Raw genomic sequence first — 21,321 nt, forward strand, 5'->3', positions numbered from 1 at the left:
CTGCCTCAAATGGTAGGTTGTTTGTGCTACTGTGTGACATTGGTGAGTGCGAACAAAGCCTTTAAGCACCGAAGTTACACAAAAACAAACAACTGATAAGTGATCGAGGCAGTGGTAGACCAGCAGCTCCTGTGTTCAGTGAGGTAAAATTACTATTTTTGTAAATGGAGTCTGGCTTTGAATGAGCATAGTTAAGTTGAATTTTCATTTTTGTGGGAAAAGGCTGTTTGGGAACTACTGAGCAAAATACGGGTTAAATGAAACTTGTGTTATACTGCACATGCTGCATTAGAGTTTGCAAACGGATGTTTTGATGTAGTTTTGCTGATGCTAAGCGCTTTTACTTCAATTTATAAAGAATTTTCTCAGTGTTTATAATCTTTGTTCACCGGAGGCATACAAAAAAAAACTAGGGGAGCTTTCACACCTGCCCTGTTTGGTTCGGTTCTATCTAACTCAAGTTTGTTTGCCCCCTAAGTGCGGTTCGTTTGGGCAGACCTTCTTGGAGAGGTGGTCTCGGTCTGGTTACAAACGAACTCTGGTGCGGTTCGTTTGTGGTGAGAACGTGTTCCGACCTTGATCTGAACCAACTGCAGTCACATGACACATTGTTTGGGTTAAACATGAGCATGTTACAGTCCTGGAGGATTATTAATGTGCACCTCCTCCTGCACTGCCTTAATATGCACATTCAGCACATCCAATGCATCAAAACATTGTTTTCTAGTTGGAGCCGTGCCACTGTATGGTTTGACTAAAATGAACAATGACAGCAATATAGTCCACGATGACCAGCACTAAAATCAACCTGCGTAGTTGTCCCTCCATTGTGACATTAGAAAGTGTCACATTTATCTTGCAAGTGTTCTCAACATTTTGTTTAGTTCCTGGATTTTCCCCGCATGGAAATTCTGACCAATCAAGAGCAGCTTTCTCACACAAGGCATTTGATCTGGTCCGCTTGTAAATGCTCTAGGCACTTATTCAACTTTGTCAGAAAATTTGTCCCTGATTCAGACCAAAGCAAGACAACTCTAGGTCTGAAAGCACACGCACTGCATGTGGTGAGTAATTGATTTACGAATGCTCACTTGGTGGGAGAAGTGTTCCTTTAAAATCAACTTTCATGTAAAAAATAGTACCTTACCTTCTTTATTGATGCTAAGTGGAATGTGATGGACAGTCTGCAGTTTGACACAAGAGTTGGTCAACATTTGCAGCTCCATGGATGTCAAGGAGGAAGTTTTCAAACCTTAAGAGAGGACAAGAAATGTACATGTGAATGACACCTTACATTGGTCTCTCCATCTTCATCACAAAGTTGTTGGATTGGTAGTTGCTAATGTACATGTGTCCACATTTTGCAAACATGTTTCAAGTGCCTAGGTTGCCTTTTACACGAATAAAAAATGTATATATCCTCGTTTGGATCAGACATTTCTGGGACACTTACATTTCTTCTGCTGTTCCTTCATTATTTCCCTCCACTCTGCACGTTCATAGTCGGATGAAATCAGGAAACTGTAACTCTGAACACAAACACAGACAAAAAGAATGGCTGTTATTTCATTGCCGATTAATCTGAGGAAAGGCGTGCTGAAAAATTAAAAGGACATGTGCCATCTTTGCAAATCTATAACATCAAAATTTTAGCTCTGTAGTCGTTTGTTCTCTTTCAGGCAGCTCTAACAGATGAAAGCTATCAGACAGCATTTGCTCCACGCTGATACAAGAAAGTCTGAGACACATCAAGGAGAATTCATTTTGAGGAAGATCAGCGAGGGGATATTGTGCTGGCAATGACGCAGAGGACGACAAAAATGCAGTGAAATGAGAAGAACAGATGAAATATGGAGAAGAAGAGCGTCCAGGGAGCAGTAGGAGGAGGAAGGATGATGGGGCAGAAATGATGATGAAGTTGGAGAGTGTCATCACCTTGCCGTTCTTGTTGTAGACTCTGATGGGCATGCTCGGAGACATTAACAGCAGCAGAGACTCCTGTTCAGACAGCTTCTTCCTGAGACGGTCAATGACTTTTGAGCCCTTGTTGGCTCTCTGAAATCACAGAGGTAAAAACGTTTGACTGTTTGCGTGGGAAACCTTACCTTGGATATATCTAACATGTTGTATGAGACTCTTTCAAAACCCAAAAGACAAGCTTAAAAAATGCAGCTATCAATCTGAAAACCAGACTTTTGTTCTTAGTTCTTGAACAGATTTTAGTGAAACAGTGTTTAAGCGCTACCTTCTCTCTCTGAATCTCACTGCGGAGGTGTGAGATCTTGACTTTCATGGCATCGAGCTCCTCATCGGGGACCTGGGGGATGGTAAGTGGCTCGGTCTCTTCGGGGCCCTGGAAGGTCAGCTCAGTCAGCGGGATGTACCACTTACTGTCATACTGTTGGTTTTTACTGCAGAGGGAGCAGGAGGAGAAAAAAGCAGAGGAGATGGATGGTGAAGAGTGAGTATAAAAGATGGATGTGAGGGAGTATGAAAGGAGGAGTGGATTATACATGGATAAAAGACATGGAGGAATGGTGGTGTAGGAGTGAGTGGAAAGAGGAGAAAAATAGAAATTATATGAGACAATTGTACAATAATTAAGAAGCAGGTTACTTGTGTTTATGAAAAAGTGTTTTTTAAAACAATTTTTAACACATTTTTAAATAATTTGAATAATTCATGATCAATGATACAAATTCTAACACGATTTTTTTCTATAAATATTTCCATTTTAGTAGGTAACATGATACAAGAAGCGCAAAATGAGTCACCCCAAAATGAAAAATACATATTTTTCCTCTTACCTGTGGTGCTATTTATTAATTTAGATTGTTTGGTGTGAGTTGCAGTGTTGGAGATATCAGCAGTAGAGATGTCTGCCTTCTCTCCAGTATAACGGAACTAGATGGCACTCAGCTTGTGGTTCTCAAAGTGCCAGAAAATACATTTGAAAACTCAACAGCAATGTCTCTTTACAGAAATCATGACCAGGTTACTCAAGATAATCCACAGACCCTGTTGTGAGCAGTTTCATGTCGGAACTATTTTCTTTCTACCGAACTACACCTGCCAACTGTGTCACTGCGCAGAAGGAAGCGTGCAGCTCGGCCAAGGAAGACGCCATGAAAGTTTACATCTCATGCTTTCAAGAGCACAAGCCTCTTGTCCATGAGTAGATGCACACTTCCTTCTGCCCGGTGATACAGTTGGTAAGTGTAGTTCGTTACAAAGAAAATAGGTCCTACGTGAAACTTTTGGATTTCTGGAAAGAGACATTGCTGCTGAGTTTTTCAAAGGTGTTTTTGATGCTTTAAGCACCACAAGCTGAGTGCCATCTAGTTCTATTATATTGGAGAGAAGGCAGACATCTCTATGGCTGTTATTTCCAACACTCTGCAACTCACACCAAAACAATCTAGACTGGTAAACAGCACTACAGGTAAGAGGAAAAATATGTATTTTTGATTTTGGGGTGAAATGTCTCTTTAAACTTCAAATCTTGAATGAGTGTTGGATAGTCAGTTGTCTTAAGTGCTTTATCGTAGGCAGTTGGAATTCCTTGAGTTTCTTAAAGACATTTCACCTCTCATTCAGCATGTGTGTCAAACATGATGGCCGGGTGGGTCAACGACTCACATGTGACCTCAATGACTCTGTAAGGGTCCACACCTACACAAAGAATGAAGCCTGCGACTCCACACCAGTCCGTTAGAACTGAAGAAGCCTCTTGGATAAGAGGTGAAACGTCTTAAAGGAACTCAGGCAAGTCTAGTTTCCTACGATATAGCACTTAAGATTACTGTGACCTGGATGACTGAGAATCTTCACCTACATCATAGTAAGTTGTGTTCAGTTTTCCCATCATTTTCAGAAATATTGTATGAGTGAGGTTTGTATTTTGGTGTATTTCACAGTTGTGGTTTAACTCAGTGAGGATAAGATGCATTCCTTACCCTCCGATCTGTTTCTTCAGCTTGGCGCAGAGCAGCAGATCAGTGAAGAGGAAGACGTGCCGCAGCTTCCTGGCCCCCTCCACCAACTCCACCATGAAGCTGTCCCTCAGAAGCTGACGGCTCTGTGGCAACGACACACGACAGTGGTGGGTCAGTAACACAGTCAGAACAGATTGCAGAGCTTTTGTATCGGGGCTGCAACCCAAAGCCTTCTCCCTCCCCTCTCTTCCCACCTTACCAGTCCTCTTTTACTAGCAGAAAATGTAGAGAGGACAAGATAAAGAACAGAGTGGAAGGAGACTGAGAGACTGGACTTCAGTTTCAGTTACTGCGTCATCATCAAAAATGTCTGCTTGACTCTTTTATTAGTGACAAAGCTTGTGTGCAACCTACTAATAATCACTGAAATTTGCATCCAAAAAAAGGTTGAGGGTTTTCCCTTTAATTGCTTCGATTAAACTGATGCTTTTGTCACATTCTGCCATAATCATCAGTTTCCAGGTTACAGAAGAATGAATGAGGTAACGGCAAACTGGGAATCACTGATGTCAGACTATATAATGAGATGTGTAATACCGTCACTCGCCAAAAGGGGGCAGTGATGCCATTTTCCAAATTAGAGAACACATTTACGAGAACGGACTTAGAACAATAACAGGCAGCAGAGAAATGCCAAACCACAACTGAGTAGTAAACGATCCACTTTCACATGCTCATAACCCTGCTTTTACTTGTGGTGTGCGGTACGAAACGTTTAGGCAGGAGAGGTCTGCTGGAAAAAACTGAGAGAATAAAATGAAAGTTTGTATTTTAACTCAGCAGGCGAACACAGCAGGTAGCATCTAGCAGGGATGGGACCTTCTAAATACATATACTAGTTAACTTTTGCCCTTGATTTCATTCTTTTGATTGCACAATTTATGATTTGTGTGAACGTGTGAAGAGTTTTTGACATTTGAAACAGTGTCTGCTCAATTATTCTGCAAGTTTCATGCTGATTTCACCCGCTTTACCTCGGATATTTAGCTTGACTGCAGCTATTTATCTGAGGTAATTAACTGATGTTTTGTTTTAATGACAAATACATTTAACTTCTGCAAAGATATCATAAATAACAAGAGTTAAAACATTAAATAGTGTCGAGCAGGCACTGCCACTGCCACTTGGGGTGCAGGTTTTTTATAGTAAGAAACACTGACAAAAGGAATGGCAGCTAATGGGCTATAACATTACCAATACGCAGACGTAAGGGGTTTTACAGTCCATCTACTGCTCTCCAAATTAAGCAAATCCGGAAGTACGTTCGTCCACAAGGATCTGTTAAAAACTTTTAATACACACACTTACAACACCCCAGCAGCAAGGCCATGAAACCTGACATCACACTTGTTCAGAACAAATCACATCCCTATCTTCACCCTCCTCCCCCCTCCATCATGACCACACAGCTACTGTCACCACCAGAGCACACTGAAGTGGAGCTGCTGTTTGTGCAGGAGAGCTTTACGTGCTTACAAAACCTGACTGGGCATCTGCTGGCAAAGACGAGGATCATGCTGTGTCACTCGGTGTTAACGGTCACGTATGACGGAGAGGGTGAGGCGAGGGTGACAAAGACAGAGAGAGCCTGAGAGTACATCAAAAGGGAAGGTAAATGCCTTAAAGAGAATGCAGGGAGAGCGACAGCAGGGACGGAGCAGCTCCCAATGGAACACATGTCATGCCGCAGTTTCTTACTGTAGATACCAAAGCCATGTGACACAGCTCCACTGCAGTGATCTGTTAAGGCATGTCATGCACATGCGCCTGCGAGCACACATGAAGATCCTGCAGCAGATTGCAATCATGTCCTGATCCTGGAAATAAGGATTTAATAGAAGTCTAATTCCCAGTGGTGGATGTAATTATTCATTATACCGGCTAGATAATGAAGCCTGCAATAATGACGACCTGTGATAGATAACTTCCAGATGAGTTGCCTTCTGTCTATATGGCATATTTCTCTAGTGAGTACTGGGATGCTACATCTGTCAGACCACACACAAGCACTCATGTAATCTCCTGGTCCAGTTTGTGTCGTAACACACGCTGAGATACGATCAAATTGTAATGTAATTGTAATGATCCTCTGGTTACTGTAATGTTCATCATTCAGTCTCCATCTTTGGGTTTTGGGGCTTTGATGGCACAAGAGTGACACATCTATGAAGTGATTCCACATGCAATGTAACCCCCTGAGGATATTTTCTAACTAGAATATAAAACACGGCTCCATCTTGCCTTACTTCTATCAATCTACATGCTGTCATGTCGGTCTATATTTAGGACAAGTACAGTACAGTAGAAGGAGACATGAGTCACACTGCTCCACTCAGTTTTGGCACATTACTCAAATACAGCATTAAACTGAGGGAATGAGGGATAATGAAGCTGTAGATATGCTGTATGTATGTATGTATGTATGTGTATTAAAAGCACCAATGCACCATCGGTCTGGTCTTTGGCCAACTGGGCGCTGTAATGTGATCGCGGATTTGAGGTTTTAAGGGCATTTAATCCACTGCCAATTACATACAGGATATGTAGGGATTAGACTGTCATATGTAAAATATAAATAGATATAGAAACAAGGCACAGCACGGATTTGAGCTACACGCTAACATCAGCATGCTAACATGTATTGCTTTTCAGAAACCAATGTACAGTAGTGGAGAAACTGACATTGGACACTGTGGATATCTTCACCTATACCTGCAGTTATTCCACAGGCTAGTTAATAACATGTCGGGCAGGAAATCCAAAGTGTGGGATCATTTTGAGAAGGTGAAGGACGAACCCAACGTGATATGTAAACTCATCTTCATTGGTCGACTACAAACATGACGTATCATCTGAAACATGTATGTAGCTACATGCCCATTAGCCACTTAGCACAATCATTACTGCTTTGCCGACAGCGTCATTAACAGGCGGCTCGCTCAGTGTGTGACGTGCACTTGTAGATAAAACATAGGCCTATATTAATGAAGGTTCATTAGTACGGTTTGTATTTCTCTGTAATGTAGCACAGTGTTAACAATGTTACTGATACTATTCTTTCTCACACCTTCAACTCAAACCATTGTGTTGCCACGCCCAAAATATATCATTTAATAATTCAATAAAAATCGTAAACATGAGGGCGACTAATGGCCCTAAATGACGACTGTTGTAACAGACATTTGTGACATGGAGCATGTTCGTAAATAGCCTCACCGAACACCAGAGCACATTCTGGCACAAACTGGACCATTCATAAATTCGGGCACTGTTGGAATATGCTATTTGGTTTAGAGCAGCAGAGCGCTACGTGTAGTGAAGGTAAACTTAACCAATTGATATTTTATATGGACATAAATCATTTTAACTCCGGGAAATCGGCGAGAACCCAACCCGATTAAAGTCCAGGGTATGATTAGACATTACAGCACTGGGTTTGGGCCGGGCACAATCGGGTTCAGGCAGAGATTCAAAGCTTTCTACTACATTACTTCTTCCTTCTGTTTGTTTTCTCCTCTTATTTCTTTTTAACTTTTTGCAGAGTTACTGCATCCAGTCTTGCAATCCTGCTTGTCCAACCAGCCAGTGGTGGCAACATGCTTTTTCCACACCCTGGGCAGCAGTGAAGTAGCGTGGCATTATGGTACATTATGCTACATCGCCAGTTGGCTGTGGTCACATTTATGACAGACCACACCTAGCTATGACATCACAGGGTGTGGTCAGAGGTTCAAGAGACTTAGAGTACATCTTCCAACCCCAGTGCAGCTGTTTTACCTTCTCCAAAATCGAGTTCAAGTCACTTTTTAATTATTACTTTTTTAGGTTGGTGATCAGAGAAGAGCGACAAACTAAGTATTTCATTCCCTGATTGTGGAACAGAAAATACAACAGTAGATTAGGTTGGATTATTAGACACAAAGCACCCTAACAGACGAACTACTAACCCTGACTGATGCAGATTAAAATGAATTGTCAGCGGAATTGTCGTACACAGGAGCTACTAGATTTGTCTAAACATCCAGGTAAGTGATCTGGACTTGAAATGACTACAGTAAAACTACGCTGCCCAGCAGGCCTCAGTGATAATCTTCCTTCCCATTGGTCTCATGATAAAGAGATAAAACAAAGTAAGGGATAACAGCTAGATTAGGGATTGAATGAGAGTGAATGGGAAGGGATAAAGCAAGACAGACCACTAAAATACTGCGACACAGAAGCATCTGTTTAACCTGCACATTCAAATCTGTCATTAGAAAAACTCTTAACAAGGGTTCTGACTGCATTAAATCAGAATTAAGAGATTATAAATATTCATTTTTAATCATAAACTGAGCAGAAAAAAACTCTAATAGCCTGAATAATGCTGTTCTCATGATTTTTATTATTTTAACACTGAATGAAGGTTTTGACACATTAACTGAATGCCTGTAGATATTAAAAGAATTAATTAAGGCTCATTGTTTTATCTTTGGATGCAGACACATATTCCAGCTGAGGCTCATTCCGACATCAGTAATCTGATAAATTTAAAAATGTGCTTACGCTGTTGCTTCGCTCTGCTACTGGGGGAAAAGACATCCTTAACAAAGCAGCTGTCTCAGCGCATCAGATGACATTTTCATAATATTGCACAGCCAGTAGGAGAAATGTGACTTTCTCCATTTCTCATAATAGCTGACCGGAACATCAGCAATGCCGATGTTGAGGCAGAGCGACGTGGGGCAGAGCCCGCTGACAGCACAGAACGCAGATTAAATATTGACCATCTCCTGGAGGAGCCTCGCTAAGAGCGTGTGCGCGAGTAATGGTATGAATTTACAAAAGATCCGTGTTTATTTTTAGAACGCACGCTTCAAGGGGCATCTCTGCGCTTGTGTGTTTTGCCGCTATGTGCGCGTAAACTGATTTGTGTGTACGGGGACCAGTTTGTGTAGACAGATGAAAGCGGTTTGCATTTCTACTCGACATACACTCACACACAGTCACATCAGGGGCACATCTTCTCCCACAGGCAAACAAAGCAAAGCGAGGAGGTGAATTGAGATTTAGACAGTGCCATCATTTGCATTTTAATTAAGCAGCTTCTGTTTGTGCCCTCCCCTTGTGTGGCAGGGGCAGGGCCTCTGGGGGCCACTTGTGCTACTCTGCTCCTGCATGCCTCCACTGAACAAACCACAGGTTATTTGCTAGTGTGCGCACATGGAGGGTAAGAGTGACACTTCAGCACTCCCTTAATCCTCGACATGTCAGGTCAGATCATAAATCAGCAGTTTGGCCTCTTTATACTTCATCATTTGTCCTAACTCAACCTGGTTGCCAGAAAAATGCTTTATACATTTCTGCAAACCACCTGTATGTTACATTTGTCTGTTTTATGTAGAGCAAGGATACTCAAATTGCTTTGCTTGAGGGCCACTTTTGCAAAATGTAAGGAGGCCAGTCTCGCACCTTATTTACATTAAAAGTACAAAAAAAATGTCCAGTGTGAATCAATTTATTTCTTACTGTGAGGAAGAAAATGGTCTGCAGGCCACCTGGCACACTATAGCGGGCCAGATCTGGCAGGGATGCATTAAAACTTTATGTTTCAACAACATTGTGGTTACCATTAGGGTTAGGCACAAGAACCACTTGGTAATGTTCAAGAAAGATAATGTCTAGGTTTATAAAACCCGGTTTTGGTGGCACAACTCCAGCAGGAAAAGCAGCGATGTGTCTGTGCGCTGTCTCCGGTGGAAAAACCGCCACAAGTTACAAAAAACCACCCACATTTATGGGGCTAAAAGGTGCAGAAAACAGGGATGACTCCAGATGCCAAACCGCTGTGGTTTGTTGGTCTCGAACAGTAGTCTGCAGTGGTCTGCAGCCTGGCAGGTGTCTCACCTATAAGTCAAGCCATCAACCTCCTAATGACATAGTACGCTTATATATTATGTCACTAGAAACATTGATATGACACGTATGAAACGTACGAATGTAACATATTTGTGGTTTGCTGAGATGTACAATACAGCCATGTTGAAAAAGCACTCCCTAGTGGTTCCCAACTGGTCCAGCCATGGGGTCCAGATTTCTCCTTAGTCACTAGTTTAAGGTCCATACAGTTAAATACATTCAGTGTCATACTTGCTTTGGCCATGTCATCGAGCTAGTTTGCTGTCTCTGTTAAGTAGCTATCCGTTATTTACTAACTCTACAGCAGTTCAAAATAAAAGCTCTGTGCTGGAAATTCCTTGTACTTCAACATAAAGTGTGTTTTTTACTAACTTGACACATTCATGAGTGACTTGTGGACCAGTCAGGATGGACCCGTGACCCACCAGTTGGTAACCACTGCCCTACACCCTTAAACCATCAGGGATAACTCTCCAAGAATGACACATTGACACCTCGCTAATGTTTACTTGATAGTTTAAATGCGGTAGTAGCTAAAACTGCTTCATTGTTAAATGCAATTACTGCTATTAAAGCAGTATTACAAACAAATCTCCTCTACTATAAGGGATTAAAGTTGTATTTCTTGCTCAACAACCCCTTGGTTTAAGCACTGTCCTCCTCATTGAATGCAAGACATCACCCTTCCAGGTAACGACGATCTTTCAGAGCGCATTATACTGTATGTTGCAGCTCAGTTGGTGAAAATGCAGAAGAAAACCTGAGGCGTATTATATACTCTAAGGTACAATATAATGAGTCCCATTGATTTCCATGTGCTACTTTCATGTATCTATGATAAATATTTGATGACTGGTGTGGAGGTACGGACAGACTGGGATGGAACTGGGGCCTGCGGGGATAGGAGGGGAAGCGCATGTGTCCGGGTGTGTGTGCATGTTCAAAGGCAAACAAGAGAAAAAGAGCGAGTGAATGGAACAGAGAGTAGATAAGTGTATATGTGTGTGTGTGTGTGTGTGTGTGTGTGTGTGTGGAGAGGGTGCAGTAATGACCCCCCTGTGAGCAGAGGGAGGAGCCGGCACAGCCTTTTTCGCTCCTTCGCTCCCACCCTCCATTTATGAATAATTAAGTTGGAATCTGCCAGTCAGAGCGGACCGGTGGCTCATTACAAGGCATTATGTACGGCCGTGTCACGCAAGCTATCAATCAAGAGGAGTCCATTCATGTGCGTCAAGTCATCTCCGGGGATGACAGAGGCAGTGGGGGGTAGATTGTGTGTGTGTTCGGGGTGTGTTTGCGTTAGGAGATGGGAGGGATGGGAAGCCACCAGAGAGACACAGCGCAAACACAGAATCAACCCTGGTATGACCATATAAGGGCATGGGCTCTGCTTTAGGCTGCAGATTGGCGGCAGCCTAAACATTCATTTGGCAGTGACTTCATGGTCATTTAGAGGGCGGGGTTATGTCATCATCAGCATGCTCGGCATCAGAGCTGCAAAGGGTTAAACTGATGAAATAATGACTATATCTTTAGCAGGGATGCATCTAAATCCGAATAATCAATAAGCGTCAATAATGTGATGGAAACAGATATTTGTTTTACTCGAAGCTGACCATTCACGATCATCACTGTCACTACAAGGAGAAGGAGACGTCAAAATGAAGCACAGAATCTGTAGTTTGTATGTGTTAATTTGCTCCATTTAAAAAACCCAATTCTATTATCAAAAAAAAGATATTTTACCTTGTATTTCAGTCAATATTAATGTGTTTAAGATGCAACATGCTGCACTGTATGTATTGGCCATAGGTTTCATGCAATTTTGGCATACACAAACAGCCTAAAAATATCTGATGGAAAATTTTACAGTTGGAAATAAAATGAGCTGGGAAATAAATGTGGCATTAGGAAATAAAAGTCTTCTCAAATAAATAAAAGTAGTCTTTGAAAAACTTCCTTTCTCAAATAAAACCCATTTATTTATTCACTAAACCATATTGGCTCATTTATATACTGTATGTATATTAACATTTACTGATATATTTACTTCCTAACTTATTTATTTCGGGATTTATTTCATAGCTATATCTATTTATTTCATAGGCACGTTTATTTGTTTCAAAGGCATATTTATTTTTTTTATGTATTGTTTTTTTATGGCATATCATAGTGGTGGGGTTCAGACAGTTTACAAAACTTGGTTTAATTAAAAATAAAAATAAAAGAAAGAGAATGAGAGATTAAAAAGTACAGTATCAGGAAGTAGAAATATATGTTATAATTAATTATATGCCATAACTAAATCAATTTGATGCTTTAAATGCACAACAATTTCACTGTCAATAAACATTCAGTTAGAAAATACAACATTTACCCGACGCCGGCAGTGAACATCGCGGGTCAAAAAATACGCCCCTATTATTTTCTATGTACAACCCCACATCGGCGGTGGCAAGATGAGTGTTGATGTGCCACCCTGAGGCACTTTATGCGACTGTCTTATTTCCAGTCTCGCCACCCTCAGAATTAAATGCATTTCTCCCCCACTCACTCTCTGCTTGTACATAACAGCTCACATAGCAGCTCTTTTTCTCTGCTCCTATGGCAGCTCGACTCGCCACCTCACCACTGATGCATACAGAGAGCCCTGTTGCTGTTGCTTTGTCTCGTATGTGACAGGGAATGGAAAATATCCTGAGCTAAACGACTCACAATCCTGTCACTATAAAGAGAATAGCCAAAGAGATACTTCCTGGTGAGTCATAGCTCTGGAGATCTGCTCTTTTGGTGAGAAATCAACTGAACTAAGTGGGTGTCCCCGCAAGATTTTAAGCTAATGGAGAGGTGGAAGAGGCACAGATCTTTCAGCATCAATAACCTCATGTGGTCATCTGTTCACAAGCTGCAGTGCGACGTGTCCAGTGTGTGCTGGGGGTGGAATTCGACACACATCAACAAATGTGACTGCTGTGTTTTCAGCTTTATTGTATAAACCACACTCACTTCCAGTATTCCATTCGCATATGGATACAGAGAAACATAATTTTGCTGGTTGAACAGATACAGATATAGAAGTATAAATCTGGGCTACACTCACCTCTCCCTTCTTGACAGTCATAGACTGCCGTCGGGGTGTCGTCTCCTCATTGATGCTGGACAGGAAGTTCTGGGAGATCCGCAAGGCGTCCTGCAGAAGCGGGTGGTCCGGGTGGCTGGTGGGCGTGTGTTTGAGCAAGTCCTAGAGTACAGCAGTAGATGGAGAAATTTTTTTACCCACTGAAAAACAAAACTAACAGTGCAGCCCTTAAAGACGTTCCCATAGGAGGCTGAATTGTCAAAACAAGGTTTGTGATTCATAAACCCAAGCCTTTTTGGACTTCTCTATGTGTGGTCATTTCTAATCTGTAATTTGTCACATATCTGGGATGGGTGCTGATGGAAAAAATGCTTTCTAGAGATGGAGAAAGAAATCCCTGACATAAAGAAAATAATAATGCATTTTTTATTCTGACAGTGTTGGCCAGTTGGGTTGTGATCACCTGTGTCATGCCCTCTAGGCTTAATTTGTGAGCAGCATTATTATGCGGCATAATGAGGATGCGTGTCTGCTTCAGCGTCACTCTTACTTACATGAAGTACCAATGTGCTGCGAGTCACTCTGTCCACTGGTTTATAAAGCAAAGCTGTACATGAAAAAGGAGAGAAACAAGACTAATTGTTGATATGTTTGAATTAATATACCATACGTGCGCATTTTAATTTGTGTTATATTTTGATTCAAGTTAAAACTAGCATGAAGTGACTGACCTTCTAGAGAGCTCTTGGCCGTCTGGTCCTTGGAGTCCTTGGGGCTCCTTACCTTCAGGTTCTGTTTGGAGACAAATGGCAAGTTCAAAGAGGAACACCCTTTAAAAAAGACTTCTGAAAACCGGCTCAGTATGGTTTGGCCATATGAAAACATAGTGAGGTTATTATTCTTGCTCAGGCTCTGAGGTCATCCACTTCCAAATTAATTATGCCATCCTCAGCAGCTCCCCCCACCCCCCAACCATCTTCCTCAGATGGCTCAGAGTCATGCATCATTACTTAGGCCATTAACAACCGTCGATGATGAATTCCCCATCCTGCATGTGGACACCAGCCACAGTGCTAACTGGTAGACCTCATAAAACATAGACGAAGACTGATGGTGTATCAGAAGCTACGTGAAAGAACATGTGCAAAAAAAAAAAAAAAAAAAAGCTCAAAGACTGCTCAACATACTCTGTTCAACCCCGCACTTTATTTTTATCCTGATATCCTAAAGCTTATCAGTCAAGACATGAACATCTGCTCCAATTTACTGTACATACTGTAGTTCATAAAGACTCCAACATCACTTGAACCCATTTTTGTAGTTGCTGGAAACAGCAAAATCCCAAAATGTCTGAAGAGAGCTGTAATACTGTTTAAACTTTCACAATTCCCAACCTTGTTAGAGTGTTTGAATGTAACACTTGTGGGATTGTAGATTACTGGTTTAAAACCAGGGTCAATTTTCTTACATCAGCCTTCAAAAGTAGATTGGAGGCAGGAGAATTAGTGTTTTCAAATCTAGCGTCTCTATGATAACAGAAATTGTTCTGAGCCCCCAAAGCTGTTGGAAACTTGTGTTCGGGGAAAAGATAAATGAACAAATTTATTATGCTGCCAAGGCTCATCTACGGTCTGTGTAGGTGATACTGAGCTCAGATTTTCCTGGTCAGCAATGAGAATGAGACCAAGCAACCCTCCTCTGCATTGTCCCCTAATTTAACTGACGTTCACACACACACACACACACACACACACACACACACACACACACAATATATTGCCTCTGGCTGCATTTGTATAGAAATATTCAGCCGAACATGCAAATTTAAAGGCAGGGAAATGCTTAAAGCTGCGTGGGTGGGTAATAGCAAAGCATTTTGCAAGTATAGTGCATCAGGGACAGAACTGTTAAACAACCACCAATATCAGCTATCGGTCTGATGATGATAAGCTTGTGGGGCCATAGCCTACATTTTGAGGGTTCTGGTGTAGCCAGTGGATATTGGGACTAAAACTTCCTTCTTTCTGGCTGATGTCTATAAACAGGTATTTGCATATGAACGCAGGTAAAAAACATTTAAAAAGCTAATGCGACATTAGACGAAATCCGATGGGTTCTGAAATTACATTTAAATCAAAAAGTTCCACCTCTTTTGCTCTCCACATCTACCTGCCACTCAAATGTGATTGGTCAATACTTCTCGGACTACAAAAGAAAACCAAAAAGCTTCCGATTCCAAAATCTTGTACTGTTGCCTACAGATTCAACATACATTCTGTTAATAGAAATTAAGCAGACATAAAATAGCAGCCTGGTCTCACTACCACGGCACTGAAACAGGCGACTTGGACAGTGTCATGGGCACCAGACGCATCATGCTTCCATTGAGCCACTCCAATGTACAGCTATCTGTGTCATTATTAGACGTTTAGAGCAACGGACATAGTGTAAAGAGTGCTAAAATCCAATTAGGGCGGCGGGAGGGGAGCTGCATGGGTCCAACAAGCTCAGGACTTTGACCAAGGAGACTGGTGTTTGTGTCGTGTGAAATTAAAGGGAAATTTCGGTTTATTTCAACCCGTCTCCTATCGTCCTAAATTTGTTTCAAGTCACTAGTGATATAGAAATAATAGTTAGCATGTTAGCCGTTAGCCTAGATACAGCCATAGCATCAGACCTGTTAAAACTTAATTGAACGGACATCCTTTCAAGTGCAAAGTTAGTCCACTAAACAAGCTTTTTCTCCACAAAGACCGCCTCATATCGTTAGGATAAATGTCAGAGAACATATAGAAAACGACATGTAAACGTGTTGTCTTACCTTACCGGTATGGTGCCATGTTTGTTGTTTACCATTTAGCTAAGGCTGCAACCGGTCCCATTCCTTGCAACAGAGGCATTCCCCTTCTGTGGGCACTGGGGCACAGCATTCACAGGTAACGTTACACCACCAATCTCCAGAGCTAAAGCCTTCCAGTAGCCATTCCTCCTCTGTTGTCCTCTACCTGTTGTGCCTCTCTCTCTCTCCTCCTCCGTTCTTCAATTTCACGAAGCTCTTCGTCAGTGTATTCTGGCTCAAATAAATAAGGGCGGCCATCAAACTCTGCAAAATCAAATTCCTCCTCCACAGAGTCGAAGTCTGGCAAAAAGTCAGCCATTATTCTATAAATCCTTCATAAAATAAATGAATGAACCTTTCAGGCTACCGTCCGGTTCTGCTTTGCAGCTGCTGCGGCTTGTTCTCGCGAGATTTCAGGCACAATATGAGATCACTGCTTGTTCTCGCGATATTTCGGCCGCGCTTTGGGAAGCAGAGGTAAATGGTAACTACACCGTAAGGTAAGACAACAACTCTGAAGACCACCTAAATGTGGAATGTTAGTATATAGGCTTTCCACATCGAGAGACGATGGCCGCCCTTATTTATTTGAGCCAGAATACACTGACAAAGAGCTTCATGAAATTGAAGAATGGAGGAGGAGAGAGAGAGAGGCACAACAGGTAACGTTAGAGGACGACAGAGGAGGAATGGCTGCTGGAAGGATTTAGCTCTGGAGATTGGTGGTGTAACGTTACCTGTGAATGCTGTGCCCCAGTGCCCACAGAAGAGGAATACCTCTGTTGCAAGGAATGGGACCGGTTGCAGCCTTAGCTAAATGGTAAACAACAAACATGGCAGCACACCGGTAAGGTAAGACAACACGTTTACATGTCGTTTTCTGTATGTTCTCTGACATTTATCCTAACGATATTAGGCGGTCTTTGTGGAGAAAAAGCTTGTTTAGTGGACTAACTTTGCACTTGAAAGGATGCCCGTTCAATTAAGTTTTAACAGGTCTGATGCTATGGCTGTATCTAGGCTAACGGCTAACATGCTAACTATTATTTCTATGTCACTAGTGACTTGAAACAAATTTAGGACGATAGGAGACAGGTTGAAATAAACCGAAATTTCCCTTTAAAGTTAATGTTCAGTTGTTTTGTTACATGAGTCTTTTCTCAACTGAGTCGATTCATGAAACCAAAGTCAACCACAATCTTTTCCTAACCCTAACCAAGTAGTTTAGTTGCCTGAATCTAGCTGCAGTCCCTTTCTTGGTAACAGAAGTCAACTTGTGACCTTTTGCCAGCCCCTTTTCCGGCAAGATACAACGCAAAAGTTTCTGCCCAAGCATCAAAATAGTAGGGATGAGGGATGAGATCACACTGAAAATAGACTCTTCCTACTATATAACACCCCACAGGAACTGCTCATTGCCCTATAAAGACATTATCTAACATTATGTTTTATCTACTTCATCATTTTCGTTTGACTAGGTGACGCTGCCTTTCTCTTACAAACTACCCAGCTGCAGCAGGAAGGACAATTTGTTTTTATTAATATGGATATAACTACACAAGACAAACAAAACATGAACAACTTGTGAAACTCAGTTGGATGATTTGCTGGTATGTAGGGGGTTAAGTGTTTCACTGATTTTACACAGTGGTAAAATGCTTTAAGGTAGAGGTTAAACCAGCAACTGTTCACTTTTGGTCCAATTCCTTTCCCCACATCTAAAACCCTGGTATTTCTATCCCTGCTTTGTGATGTTATCCAGTCTTTTCTCAATCCTTCTTACCTCAGAGATTTCTGCAAACTGTGTGTTGGCCTGGCAGCACTTCTCCGCTGTCTCCACAGCCAGTTCATAGTTGTCCACAAATGCTCGGTAAACTCCGAGCTGGCTGGCCTGATAGAGAGAAAGAAAGAAACAGAGGAGGGGTGTTTTTAATTAACATAGTAGACATATTGAAGTGTTGTCAGAAAATTCATCCCTCAATTCTAAATAAAAATGTGAATACAGTGACAGTAAACTCAAAGTGATCTTCTTTATAGAGAAATAAATAGCTGGCTCTTGGACAGAACAGTTCATTGTAAAGACAGTTACAGCAATGAAACCCTCAGACACATCCAAACACACTCAACGGTCCTCTTCACTGCTTCCTTTTCTTGACTTCCACCACTTCATTCCTTAACGTCATACAATCTGGAGCCTTGCTTCAACTCTAAATATAATAATAAACCATTTTTCTAAAAATACCCTCAGTCTATATTTGGCATGTACATGACACAAACTAATGAAGAACAGCATTTGAGAAACAAAACAGACACTGGGCAGCCAGACGAATGAAGGCACAGCATTATAATGTAGCCTGCTCAGTAAATACCTTCGTCTGGACTGTTACTGTAAAGCCTCAATAAATTAGTACAGCACTGGTGAATCACTTAATTTCCTCAAGTCTGGACAGTGGCAGCTGAAATATGGACAAATGGACAAATCTTTACAACAGACAATGTGAAGTCCCCTTTGACCTTCTCAGTGTTATTAAAATGCTAAATTGCAGTACTTAGATATATAATCCTTGAAATTCCATATCTGAGACAGGAGATTCAGCCCAGTCAGCCATGTCTGAGAGACTGTATATGACTTGCAGACAATCGAACAAAACAACCAGCAAAGGAAAGACACACATCACAGTCACAACAACAGCAACATATCCACGGTGCACCTCGCAGATGGGCTGGTTGCCCGGGCAACCGTCGAGACCTGCACTGTGCCTGGGTGAGTAATTAATGACTGGTGTAACGGAGGCTATGAAAGCACATTTAGGAAGCTGGATGGCTGAATAAAACTCCACCAAACGCTGCCTGCCAGCGCTGCGATCCATCTCGACGGCGAACAAAGGGACAATCAGTTCTCCCAAACAAAAGCTGAAGGAGGAGAGAGTACAGTGGAGATGGGCTTTGTGTGTAAGAGCTACACACGCTACTATAAAGAATACCAAATGCCCCAGAAAAATCTTAGCTGAGTATATTGAACACGTATTATTAACTTTGAAGCTCTTCATTACATGTCGCTATAGTTCAGACCTTCTGGTCCCATATTAGCCTGTGTGGAGCTTCAGGAATTTGGGATGTCTTTTGTCCTTTACAGACACAAAGCTGAAAAGGTAATTCAGATTTATTACAACTACATAGGGCCGGGCTATGTGGAGAAAATCAAAATCACAATATTTTAGACCATTCCTCAATATTGATATTGTGTCAATCTTGTAGCATATTACAATAACCAAAATCCAATACAATATCTAGTCTAATATTATGATACTGATATAATATCAATATATTGCCCAGCCCTACAACTGTGGTCTTACTTTCATTGTTCTGGTCACTGTTTCTATCTGATGGTACTGTACTCATTGTTGAGATCTGGAACCATGGCAACAAAGCTGTAATGAATGTCTATTGATAAAGTCAGGCAAGAAATGAGCAGTCAGATGATCAGAGAGGTTGTCAACAAGCCGGCAGTTTAGCCAGATAATCAGAAACACTTTATTTGGAGGTTGAACCGAAAGTGAGTGCATCCAGAAGTTGCACTGGAAAACTCTTTATGAGAAACTACTGTAAATACAGTGAGTAAAAACTGAAACAGAAAAGTGGTCTGTAAACTATGATGAATATATATACATTGGACAATTTGAGTAATGAAAACTACATTTGTTTCTGACTTTGTTTTCTAACCTGTGGGCATCCCTCTGTCCTTAGGACCCTCGCAGCGGATAAGGAAAAACTCCCCAAAAAAACCCTTTAATGGGGGAAAAAATGGTAGAACCCTCAGGAAGAGCAACTGAGGAGGGATCCCTCTTCCAGGATGGACAGACGTGCAATAGATGTTGTACATATCTATGATTCAGTGGCTGAGCCAGAATTGTCTCCATACAGCTCTCAACATGGAGGTAGCGGAGCTGGGGGCTAGCAGCGAATGGTGCTAAGATCAGTGCTAGGCCCTGATCACACAGAAAGCGTTTTGCAGGTTGAAAACGCAAGGCGTGCCACGCTGCTTTTTTACAAAATTGAATGCCACTAGTAAAAAAAACGCTTGCTGCACCTTTTTATTGTTGCATCACATCCATTAACTAACCTTCTCTCCTTCTATCAATCTAATGTTTAATTTATTTTTTCACAGTAATTAGTATCTTTGCTTAAAATGCACAAGCAGAGGATACTTGCTCTAGCTTTAGTTGAGTGGCTGTCAGTAAATAGTTTGTTGGGCACAGGGAAACAGATCTGTGTGGGTACATGAGACCCTAAGAAAGAGGGTGGATCATGGGGAGTACCACCAGACATATTTTAGGATGTCTCAGGGGCAGTTTGACAACCTGCTGTCTATCTTCTGGCCGTATAGCTCTGGGTATCAATCAATCAATCAGTATCCAGCAGCCGCTACCACCAGTTTCTCCTCCATTGTTTACCAACTGTAAAGTTGTCGTGGTGACCACCACAGAAGACTCGCCTCTCAAATCATCCGATTGCGCAATGAGAAAAAAGGTGACGAAAAAAGGGATGATGTGGGGCGCTTTTCTGTTGCGAGTTGAAGTTTTTTCAACTTACGGACTTCAGAATGCTCTGGCAAAAACGCCAGGCGTCTAGAGCACAGAAACACAAGGCGCATCGCAACACAAGAAACGCGAGCAAAAAGCTTAATTCTCATTAAAAACAATTACAAAAAGGTGCCTCCAGCTGTTAAAACACTTTCTGTGTGATCAGGGCCTAAGAATGGCAACAGTGCAGACAGAGCTAACAATGATAACCAGGCAAGACTGGAGGGTGGGCGTTACGCTGTATTAGCGCAGTGGCAATGAGCTAGTCAATGGGAGACACACAGGGACTCAAATGCACTAACATACATGTGCGTCCTCTACAACAAAGAATAGAGAAGCTTGGATTACAACGTACACAGTGACAGCGTGACTTCGTTCTCTGCTCAGGAGACCATTAGTCCACTGCATCTTTACATACCGAAAAGTTGGTTGCTGCTACATTAATGCTCATGTCGTATACAGAACTTTTAATAACCTGTCTGATTGTCTGCCTGCTACGAAACTAGACCCAAGTTGCAGCAAACCAGACTTTTCTTTTAAAACTACAGGCCTCAGAGACTTTGCAGTCAGGGCCTGAAGGCACTGGAACAACCTGCCTCAGGAAATAAGACCGACTGAGTCAGTGCTTTTATTGTTGATTTTTAATTTGCTGCCTTGTGTGAAGCACTTTATAATTAGAGTTTTGAATAGTACTCTATAGATAAAGGACTACTACACATCTGTAAGCTAATAACTATTCTTGTCTCAGACTGACCTCATTCATCCCCTAACATCCTATTTTTAGGCACAACCCTGGCCTTTGTAACATACCCTGATCTTTGCCCTCATGGTGGGGTGAGAGATTTAATTATGGCAGGAATGTGAAGTCACAAGTTTTCTAAACATCATTTAAACTTAATATGTTATCACTGACAAAAGAAACGTCCT

The 21,321-nt window shown here is 41.7% G+C and overlaps 1 protein-coding gene across 1 annotated transcript in view; it reads right to left on the reverse strand.

Annotated features, from left to right (window-relative positions):
• The window catches only part of bcr (BCR activator of RhoGEF and GTPase), a 123,330-nt gene that overhangs the window by 14,384 nt on the left and 87,625 nt on the right, over window positions 1-21,321 (reverse strand). The window contains exons 5-13 of the mRNA XM_033647116.2: window positions 17,595-17,702; window positions 13,704-13,764; window positions 13,527-13,579; window positions 12,994-13,134; window positions 3,957-4,078; window positions 2,246-2,411; window positions 1,936-2,055; window positions 1,454-1,529; window positions 1,148-1,252 (exon numbers count right to left, since the gene is read on the reverse strand). Coding sequence (XP_033503007.1) covers window positions 1,148-1,252; window positions 1,454-1,529; window positions 1,936-2,055; window positions 2,246-2,411; window positions 3,957-4,078; window positions 12,994-13,134; window positions 13,527-13,579; window positions 13,704-13,764; window positions 17,595-17,702 — 952 coding nt within the window. The remainder of the gene's footprint in view (window positions 1-1,147; window positions 1,253-1,453; window positions 1,530-1,935; window positions 2,056-2,245; window positions 2,412-3,956; window positions 4,079-12,993; window positions 13,135-13,526; window positions 13,580-13,703; window positions 13,765-17,594; window positions 17,703-21,321) is intronic.

The sequence above is a fragment of the Epinephelus lanceolatus genome, chromosome 19 (genome assembly GCF_041903045.1).
Source record: "Epinephelus lanceolatus isolate andai-2023 chromosome 19, ASM4190304v1, whole genome shotgun sequence".
Classification (NCBI taxonomy): Eukaryota; Metazoa; Chordata; class Actinopteri; order Perciformes; family Serranidae; genus Epinephelus; species Epinephelus lanceolatus.